Source organism: Sinocyclocheilus anshuiensis, unplaced genomic scaffold, assembly GCF_001515605.1.
Source record: "Sinocyclocheilus anshuiensis isolate Anshui unplaced genomic scaffold, SAMN03320099.WGS_v1.1 scaffold283, whole genome shotgun sequence".
In the NCBI taxonomy this organism is placed as follows: domain Eukaryota; kingdom Metazoa; phylum Chordata; class Actinopteri; order Cypriniformes; family Cyprinidae; genus Sinocyclocheilus; species Sinocyclocheilus anshuiensis.
The window spans coordinates 2,268,967-2,279,934 of NW_015549605.1; the positions used below are offsets into that span (position 1 = coordinate 2,268,967).

Sequence of the window (10,968 nt, forward strand, 5' to 3'; positions counted from 1 at the left end):
AGCAGGAATCACACACACTTGCACACGCGCACACAAACACACGGGCCTCCTAAGCTGAACCCAATGCTGTCGTCTCATAGGGCAGAAAATCAGTGAGCGTGCAACACAAACTCACTCAGATTCACTACTGTCTGTATGGTTTAAAGGAATAGTTAGTCCAAAAAAAGTGTCATTTTCTCCCCTTCATGTAGTTACAAATCTGTATGAATTTCTGTTGAACACAAAAGAAGATATTTTGAAGAATCTGAGTAACTAAACAGTTGCCGGTAGTCATTGACTTCCATAGTATTTTTTCTTCTATTAAGGAAGTCAATGGCTACCGGCAACTGTTTGGTACTGCTACTTACAAACATTCTTTAAAATATCTTCTTTTGTGTTTAGCCAAAAAGAGAAACTCATACAGGTTTGAAACAACTTGAGGATGAGTAAATGATTAGAGGTCGACCGATGTATCGGCTTTGCCAATTAATCGGCACCGATAGTTAATTGCTGGAACTATTGGTTATCGGCAAAAATCCATGCCGATAGTTTACTAGTATGGTTCAGTACTGTTTTTTTAATAAAGCACTATTTTAGTTTTTGTTCAGTATCCATTTTAAAAACTATCGGTTAATTAATCAGTATCGGCCAGTGTGGTCCAACCTAGCTATCGGTATCGGCAAAATCCACTATCGGTCGACCTCTATAAATGATTTTTGGGTGAACTATCCCTTTAAGATTATACTGACCAATTGCTTTTAAGGTCCAAAAAGGACAAAAAAGCACCATAAAGGACCATTAAACTGAACTATTAATATTAAGTCTTCTGAAGCCAAAATGTTCACATTAAACTGGATGTAAAATGATGCACTGCACCAGATTTCCAATCACTGACACCAAACACCATTAGTTTCTGTGTATATCATAACTAAACGCGTGTGTGTCTTGAATATGCAGAAGCATAAATTAAATTTTAAGTGAATGTCTTAAATTCTGGATACAAAGCTATCATATGGTTTCAAATTATTTTTTCAATACACTAGTTACCATATGCATTTGTTGTATAGAAAAGAGCAGCATGAAATTTCTTCAAAGCATCTCCTTTTCCTTTTGTATTCCACAGATTTGGAACAAATGTGAGTAAATAATTTTGGGTGAACCGTCCCTTTGAGCTGAAACATACAAAACATCACCCTTTTTCTTTTCCTCTGACACACACACACAAACACATTCAAAGAGGAGTCAAAGAAAGGCCAGACATGTGTTAACAGTAGCAATAAAGCATCCGCAGAGCATGCACAGGATTATACTAGCAAGTATTATCAAAGCTTTGTCAGTAAATTAGGAACTCATTTAAATAATCATACATATTCAGGGTATTGTATGCGCAGGATTCGAGTGAGTGAACTTTGGCTGGCTTCTGTTTCCTCTTAATAAAAACAACCTGCTTCAACTAACAGAAAATTGAGGTGAATATAACCTTAAACATTTTAAAAAATAAGTTTTATACAATTATATATAAATGACGTGTATAAATTATATATAAAAATCTCATATTGTTTTTATAAATTTTTATTATATTTTTAATATATATATATAAATTACATAAGTATATAAATTATATATAAATCATATAATTTTTATTATATTTTTAATAAGCCTAGATGCAACCTCATTACATTAAGTTACAGTGATGAAAATCATTTTTAGGTTCAAATCCGGTAGAAATAACTAACAACTGTTCAGTCAATCACTACTGATCGTTTAAACACACACATGCACTGATTGGTCCATTGACGTACACACTTGATTTACAGAAACGACTCCACACGAGAGCTTGCTCATCAAAGGAGGGGCTGCGCTTGAACGTTCTGTTCCATAAACTACAACAAAGAGCTTTCAATTAAACAGACCTCAATTAAAGATAGCGTTATGGGAAAGGGGGCTAAACTTGTACAGTAACAGCCACAAACAGGAAAAAGACCCCCCATTCCCCCCCTCCTGCAGTGGGCCGACGCCTGCAGGCTGTGCTATGAAGGAGAACAGTTGCTCTGCAGATCAGAAAGAACCACAGAGTATAAAGGCCTGTTCACACAAAGACAATAATGCTAACTACAAAGTCCACACCATAACTAAAACAAAAATGAAACGGGGGAGCTTTAAAGTCACTTACAAAAATTTTTTTTCAACACTAAAAACATTGACTGCCAATCACAATCCATGCAACTTTAAAGAGCATTTCACTTATAATAAACAATGTAATGTGCGTTAGTTTGGACGCTACTATAGTTATCAGAATTGATGTTAGCATGTTGCTGTGCTAATGATTCAATACTCTACTAAGCATAAACACACAGTGAGTGCACATAATTATTGGATAAAATAATCAATTATTGCCTGGATTTTTAGATTTATAATCAGCATCTTTGGATTGAATTTTGTGCAAAGGATTCATGCAATGCTGCTTTAGAATTTCACCAAAACGGGGTATCTTTTAAGGCAGCATAATGTTGCGGTCTATTTTTTTGGTTGAACTTTCATGCCTATGGCGCCTAAGTAGGCAGCTCACTAGGTTTTGGGACAGAGCTTATGCATGTATGAATGAAAGAGCAATGCCTGACTGTACCTCAAGTTATCCTCTTCATGTCTCATATTTCATGGCATGGCAGAGAGATAGAAGCTTTATCTGATGAACGTGAGCAATAGAGACAAAGAAGGAAATCAGTCAGCGTAATAGCCTGTCTGGGCGCACGTTACACCCCTTTATGAGAGAGAGAGTGAACCAGCCTGAGATACCCTAGAGAAATCAAACAGGGAGCATGCTGGGATACTGTGGAGATGGATCAAACATGATACTGTCGACGGTTTGAGCCAAGCAACTGCAATGCCCAAATTCTCTATGTTTATTAATCAGTCTTAATATTGTTCAAATCTGTATTACGGATTAAAACAACCACCTATAGGCAAGTATAAAACTTTGGCTTCTAATTGCACAGAATGCAATTAGAAGTGTTTTGAGATGAGCAGCAGCAATGCCAATGCACACATTTTCTCTAAATCATTATATATTAATCACACTTAATATTGTTAACATTTTGGATTCCGGATTAAAGCAACCGTCTATAGGCAAGTGTTAAACTTTGGCTTCTAATCGCACAGAGAGCATGCTGGGATATCATTAGGATGGATCAGCCTTGTCATTATCGGTGGTTTGAGCCAAGCAGCTGCGATGCCAATGCACATATTTTCTCTAAATCATTATATATTTATCACACTTAATATTGTTCAAATTTTGGATTCCGGATTAAAGCAACCTCCAATAGGCAAGTGTTAAACTTTGGCTTTTAACTCATGCCGCACAGACAGAATTGGTATCATCGCTGAGATTGCAAGAGAGGGAGTATAAGAGAGTGGTGAAAGAGCGCTTTATATTTGACCTCACTGCAGTCCAAGACCAACATTAAGACATGCACAACTCAAGGACAACAACCTGCTGCGGTTCCGGCTGCACAAATGGGACACGCACATACAAGACTCTTACATTAAAAGCTACTTTATTTAGATCCCTTCTAAGGGGACAACCTTTAATGGAACTTTTTCAAAGTAGGTCTCTCATGAAACATGGCCAGAGAGAGAAAGAAAGAGAGTGGGAGGGAGAAAGATGTGATGTGGAAAGAGAAGCTTAATGAAAAATAAACCTTCGAAAGGACTGAGGCAAACTCCAGAGATGGACTGGGTGTTGCTAGAACATTTTTCAGAAGACAAATAAAACAAACATTCACATACAATATCAGTTTCAAACGAGTCTTTAGCTGACATTTGCTATTCCTAGCTGGAGATTTCATACTCAGTAAGTTAAGAATTTCTAACTCTGTCATTAATTATTAACTGTCTACAATAATTATTAGACTATTATTCATCAGTTCTGTGAACATGAACCTCCAGTTAGAAATTATTCTAGAGTGTTTCCTACTAGGATACTGAGGACATTCATATGTATACTAAAAAGTATTTGGACACTTAAGTCACATTTAAAAATGTGCAAACTGTCATTGTGTTAAATAACAACGATATCAAACCAAGTGAGTTATTTTGATGAAAAAGATACAGCATACGGTGAGAAATATTGTGCATGGAAATTATGCTTAATGTTTGTTAGTTTTTCAATTATAAAAACTATTCGAAGTTAAAGGGGACATCGGATGCAAAATTTACTTTTACATGATGTTTGTATATAAATACACAACCACCCTACAATGATAAAAATCAATTTACTCCTTTTTTTTTAATTCCCAAAAAACCTAAACGGTCTCAATTATCAAGCCGTTTTGATTTTCTGAGCAGTATGATGACATACTTAGCTGTTTTTGGCATGGATATTAAAGGTAATTAGGTAAAAATATTGTTTTACACGACCATTGAGGAATTTTAACCAAAGTATTTTGCAGACATTTCATGAAGACCCTAAAGAATCATACCAACCTGTGGAAAATAGCCATCCGATGTCATGAAAACAATATTTTGATATTTAATAAATTACCTTGTTTTTCATAAATACCTAAATATCTTTAAAACAAGACACATTAACACGAGAAACAGATTGCACAAGATATTATGCATATTCGCATATTCCAACTTGTTTTAAAGTTACCATGAAATGGCACCCACAACCTATAATAGGGCAATAGTTGATTTTATTGATTGAGAATGGACTAATTGTGAAAATTCGTCATTGCATACCAGAATGGAGTCATATATTTTGATGAAAGATTATGAGGACAAGTAAAGAAATCTCGATTCAAAACAAAGCTATTGATTACGAGTAGGATTGTTTGCAGTTTTGGTTAGTTTATGCAAGGAGCTACAACATGATTTAATGGTGGCAAGTTCTACAGTGTGTAGACCAACTGGCATTTAACACTGAGGTAATGAATGAGTTTTCAGATATCTGGGGTCTGTCTCCCCCTGAGACCATGCTAACATCCCTCTCGCTCAGCAGGTCAGCTTGTGTTCTGACTGAATTGGGTGACGACCGCTGCTGCAGCTTGCATGCTCATCGTATAAGGAAACGTTTACAAAATGTTGCAGACCACTGCTAAACTCCAGCTGCGTTTCCTTGTGGGAAGGTATTGGGGTTGACGAACAAGAACTATGGCAACCGAAGACCTCAGCACCTGCCACTAAACCATTCCTGGCACTCAAGCTCACACATTAGCCACTCAGCCATTTGCTTAGAGTACCACAAAATTCGCATAAATCAATGAAGTTTCTAATGTTCATAAATGGTTTTGCGGCATAAATTTTACTTGACTTTTCACTAAGTAGTCAGATGCATTACTAGACCCATCAACCAATTTTAGCTTCACTTCATACACGTTTGTCATCCCTAAGTTGCATCTAATGCCACGTTAAGTAGTGAATACACATTACAGTTCAAAATCTATATTTGCTTTTGTATAATGTTGAACTGTGGATTTAAATGGCTTTGTAATGGTGAAGCTGCTTTGCTAGAGATGACATTGCTGCAAAGTTACTGTGATGATAAAGAGGAGGCCTGTCGCATGTTCTGCCCTGTTCTCTGGGTTTCCACGTGGATCAGGCCGCGCTCACAGCGGGGATCCTGCGCTGGGCTAGAGTCTTATCAAAGAGCAGGGAGAACTAAGATCAGATATGACAGAACAAAAAAGAGGGAAAGTGACGGCAGCTGAGAATGCTGGGAATACATAATTTAAGCTTTTTTCAGCATTTCAAACAGCTGATTGTAATTTTTTAGCATTTTATTTAGATTTTTGAAAAAATAGTATAGAATTTGTTTTTTCTACATACATTTAAAACAAAACAATAAAAACTAAAATCAAATGTTTAATGCTGAAGTGTGCTTAGGCATCATAATTGAAATGCACATTATGAAAAAATAATATTTAAAAAATCTTTCAGTTGTCAAACCATCAGTGTTATTTTAGTATCACTAATATACTATTATATTATTGTTATTATTTTATTGACATTTTGAATGTTTTTTTCTTTTTTTGTTAAAGTTTTGATCATTTTTATTAGGTTTAGTTGTTTTTTTAATATGTCTATATAGTTTTTTATTATTCATTTTTTATTTCAGTGTTAGTTTTAGTTATTTTAGTACTTCAAGGTACTAAATGAGAATGAAATTTTGTTTTAGAAACTTGCTGAATGAAAAAGAAATTTTAGGGTTAAGTAAAATTTTTTTTTTGCTTTAATTTAATAATAAAAACCCTGCATACAAATCAAAATGATGTAATCATCACAATTACATAAAACATGTTCAACTTTTAACATTAAATGATTAGTTCTTGTTCATAATAATATCAACTTGGTACCTTTTAAACATTGTTTGGTTTCCTGGTGGACACCTGACTCCTGTAAGCTTGCTCACAAGTACTGTCCTGTGTTTTGCGCAATAGAATATCAGTAAGCAAACTATGAGAGGTCTGTGAGGCTGAGACTACTCTAATCCCCCTTTTCTACTGCAATCTCTTGTAAGGATGCATTCAGAATCAGCACAGGGCTTAGTTAAAGGCCTAGCAGATAATGAACAGGCTGTTCCAAAACAGTCTTTTTTATTTAGCCTAGTTCACTTCCAGTGCCCTTTCCAATATACTTCACACTAAGCCTCACCACTATCCTCCACGCAGACCGTCTGTTCCCCCGCAAGCAGTTCCAAATGATGACTATCCCATAGCTCCAATCTCGTTGAAGGCCAGTCCTGGCTTAGTAGAGATAGCGATCAAGGAAACAACTTGACGCTTGTGAAAGAACTTAAGGTTGACGTTGATATAGATCAGGGGTGGCGAACGTCGGTCCTGGAGAGCCGCAGCCCTGCAGAGTTTTGCTTCAACCCTAATCAAACACACCTGAACAAGATAATCAAGGTCTGAAGGGTTACTAGAAAGCTACAGGCAGGTGAGTTTTAATTAGGGTTGGAGCTGAACTCTGCAGGGCTGCGGCTCTCCAGGACCGGAGTTCGCCACCCCTGATATAGATTAATATGGCTAACGTAATAGACTTAAATTGCTGCACTATTTGTCAGCAGGACTCTCTATGAATGCTAAAGCTCTGAGCCGCTAGGCTAAATAAAGGGCTATATTCAGACCGGACGGAAAACCTGGTCACTACTTATAAACTTACTATTTATATATTAGGTTGATCCTAAAATAATGGGCAGTGCTTGTGTCTGAGCTTTATGCTTACGAGTGTTAGAGCACGGAGAATATGACGAGTGGAAGATTGTAGATAATCGCAGTAATGAACGCTAAAAGCTAAAGTAGGGAAGGAATCTTCCTCTATTTTTGGCATTAAGTATTCTAAAAGAGATACACTGAAATAGGAGGGGCCTCACAATACAAGAATTGATTCACAAGCATGGAAGCAACACTAACAGTTATGCACTATACACACATATGCACACCTTACAGGGTGCAAATAACACAAAAATACACCTTTCACACTTCAATACATAAAGTACTGAACGCAGTCATTTATAATTTAGTAAACTGCACTTTTACACAAAAAAAATTGTCATTTGGAAATCTATTTGATTTAGCTAAATGATCTACTTTATCAATATGAAAGCACTGGATAATCAGTGGAACAAATTGCATTAGAGGACAAGTCAAAAAATGGGACATAAAACATGTCTGTGGCTCTGTTTAGAATGTCATGCTGCTTACTGAATACTGCATACTGTGTAGTATATACTATATACTAGCAACTATTTAAAAAATAGTATGTGAAACAGTGTGCTGTATGTAACAAATGTTATAAACACACTATAACGTGACCTCATGTTGCACATTTAAGTATAGTCCAGTTATTTGAATTTTATGTAACAATGTAATTTAAAAAAATAGTGAAAAACGAGATGGAAAGTCGAATGTACTGCATTGTCGGATACAGTATCTCATGCATCACGCACGATTAGGAAAATGTGGATATTCTTTGCATACAAAAAAATTGCATTCCGCACACCCCAGAAATAGTATGAGTAGTATACTACAGTCAAACTTAGGATATAGGCTAATTCCTACTTTGCATAATGATAAACCTTACTAATAGAATATTAATACGAAATCTGCTGCCACAACACTTTAAATTGCAGTCAAATTAGCCAACCTTGCTGCTTCTTATGTTTCACTTGTCCATGCTGTGGTCTGACAGTTTAACTCAATCAGGACAGTCCCAAGGAGGAAAACAATTTAACATTATTTTTAGTTGGTGATGGTTCACTAGTGTGACATTCATTTAGCCTGCCATTACAGCTTTACTCTCTTAAATACTCTAATTTGTCCCTGTAGAAGGCAATAATTGCACTAGTGGAAAATATGTGTAGATGACTACATCTTCATGGGTTAAAAACAGTTGGAAACCACTCTGAATGCATTATGTTTCTAAATAAGTGTGAAGATTTTACACAAACAAAAACAATAGCATAAATCAATGTACTGCAGTACTTCTCAATTTCAAAAACAAGCATTTCTTCCAAAGGCCATACAGCACACACTCAATCCAACATTAGTGAGCCATGCTGAAATACAGGTCTTCATTAAGGCATCAAGTGAAACCGTTGCTGAGATGTAATACAAACCCACTAATCACAGGCATATTATACCTGCTACACAACAAGCAGGGCAAAATTAATGACTCACATATGTTTAAAGGGGCTGCAAAGTGTCAATAAAAACATTGCCAGGGAAATGCTTCCCTGCCTAATGGACTTGAAAGGTGTGTCAGTGAGTCTAATCCTACTTGAAATGAGCGGTGTGAAGCGCTGTGTGCGTACGCGGGCAGGTTCTGTATTCATTGTGGGCAGAAAATTTCAGAGCGGGGACGTCCCAAAAATGAGTACGTGGGCGTTCATATAAAGGTCATTCGAGGTACTAAGTAATCCCAAATGTCTGTTATAGTCAGTATTTTAGTTCCCAGAGATAATCTTTGACGTCTTTGACGTGACATGTGGCCAAGTATGGTGACCCATACTCAGAATTAGTGCTCTGCATTTATCCCATCCAAAGTGCACACACACAGCAGTGAACACACACACACACCGTGAACACAACCCCGGAGCAGTGGGCAGCCATTTTATGCTGCGGCACCCGGGGAGCAGTTGGGGGTTCGGTGCCTTGCTCAAGGGCACCTCAGTCGTGGTATTGAAGGTGGGAGAGAGCGCTATACATTCACTCCCCCCACCTACAATCCCTGCCGGTACGAGACTCGAACCCGCAACCTTTGGGTTACGAGTCCGACTCTCTAACCATTAGGCCACAACTTCCCTATGATCTTAAATGTTAAGAGAGAACCACAAACTGTTTGGTTTCCAACATTCTTCAAAATATCTTCTTTTGTGTTCAACAGAAGAAAGAAACTCTTACAGGTTTGGAAAAACTTGAGGATGAGTAAATGACAGAATTATCCCTTTAAAATTGGAGATAGAAAAACAGGAATCACAATAAAGCCTAATGTTATTATTAAAATTCAAAAGTCAAAGTAGCGTTGTTGCATGCCGTTTCAGAGCTCATTTAAGCCAACAGATTGCTTATGATCCACTTTTGAATTATAACAGTGTTTACTTTATGGTGTGTAATTCATTGTAGATGGGTGTAAGAGTGTGTTTTATCTTCCTCGACTTTTTGAAAGAGTCCTGTATCTCGACTTGTTCATAATTAAAAGTTATTATGCAAATTATGCATTTTTTTTCCTGCTTATTTTTCCTATTTTGGTTACACAATAAACAGTATCTGGCATTTATTTCAAACATATGCTCTTTTATATATATATATATATATATAGTATGGTTGAAGCAGGAATATTTAAAAATCTAATGTAGTTTTTGTATACTATTAAATTAAATTTGATACATTTTCATTGCGTCCCTAAAGTTTTGTAATGTACTCCTGTGTTACTTGGGGGGAAAAAGTAAGCATCAAGCCCTGGATAATCAAAGTGACATATTTGTAGTACAGTTGCATTATAATAAATGCAAAAAAGACAAGTTGAAGTCTATAAAAGTACATAAGACTGTTTGTGGGTGGCATGTTGTGCCCGTGTTGTCAGCAGCAGATGGGATTTGGGCATAATCTCATTCAGTATCTGCCCGCTCTTGTTAAGTGAACAAGCTTTGCTGATAAACATTGGTGACACGAGTACAGACGGTCATCCCCTTGGCTGAAAGCGATGGCAGGAACCAGACCGTACACTCGGACGAACAGAAGAGCGAGTGAGCGAGCCAAAGACAGAGTTTGAGGAGAGACGGAAGGGAGCGGATAATCTCCAGACGGGTTTCCTCCACTGTGAATCCCGTTTGCTTTGATCAGTTCAGATTAATCCAGCACCAATGACCTCAAAGCCAAACAATTTATAGAGTTACTGTGAAACTTCCTGCAAACCAGCCTGTCAACATGTACTGGATGAGATGACTTTCATGAAGATCTTACAAGACCCCATCGTGTAGTTTCTCTGTTAATACCTGACGGATACTCGTGCCGCGTTGATGGCACATAACAGATGGTTGTGTGAGCTGCACACATGGGGGGATCTATTAGAGCGGTCACAAGATGTTTGCATCAGAGGAAACTTGCAAAACTGTGTGTGTTTTTGTTCTCTAAAACAGATTGTGCCACAGGGGCCTGTTTATGAGAGTATGAACTTTTAAAGGGATTTCTTGCAAAGCTGTCAACCTCTTCAGACCCAAAATCAACAACAAACTTTTCTGAACAAGTCAAAGTGCTTAACACCGAAAAAATTACACACTTCACCTTTAAGCAATATGTGATATTTTCTGTCAGAGCAAGTGTAACTTTCCCCTTTTTGAATGCAGACAGCGTTGAAGCTAAAGATTACACCCGGACAGCTGACTCAGGATCTCAGGCTTACCACATCACTGAACAGACATGAAATAAATCGCATGTTTATTTTAGATCTGTGTGGCAGCAGCAATATACAGTAAATAAATCAATAAAT

General features: G+C 37.0%; 2 protein-coding genes across 4 annotated transcripts in view; one reads left to right on the top strand and one right to left on the bottom strand.

Annotated features, from left to right (window-relative positions):
• The window catches only part of LOC107658859 (ADP-sugar pyrophosphatase-like), a 73,359-nt gene that overhangs the window by 44,268 nt on the left and 18,123 nt on the right, over positions 1-10,968 (top strand). The window lies entirely within an intron of this gene.
• The window catches only part of camk1da (calcium/calmodulin-dependent protein kinase 1Da), a 57,255-nt gene that overhangs the window by 38,546 nt on the left and 7,741 nt on the right, over positions 1-10,968 (bottom strand). Inside the window, exon 1 of one of the 3 annotated variants that reach the window (XM_016447537.1) lies at positions 6,631-6,682. The exons of 1 other annotated variant lie outside the window; for it this stretch is intronic. Coding sequence is in view for 1 of the 2 variants with exons in the window: in XM_016447536.1 (XP_016303022.1) it covers positions 6,333-6,343 (11 nt within the window). In the remaining variant the exon portion in view is untranslated. Of the gene's footprint in view, positions 1-6,332; positions 6,361-6,630; positions 6,683-10,968 lie in introns of those variants that run through there. One more of the 3 variants, XM_016447536.1, reaches the window with a different exon arrangement.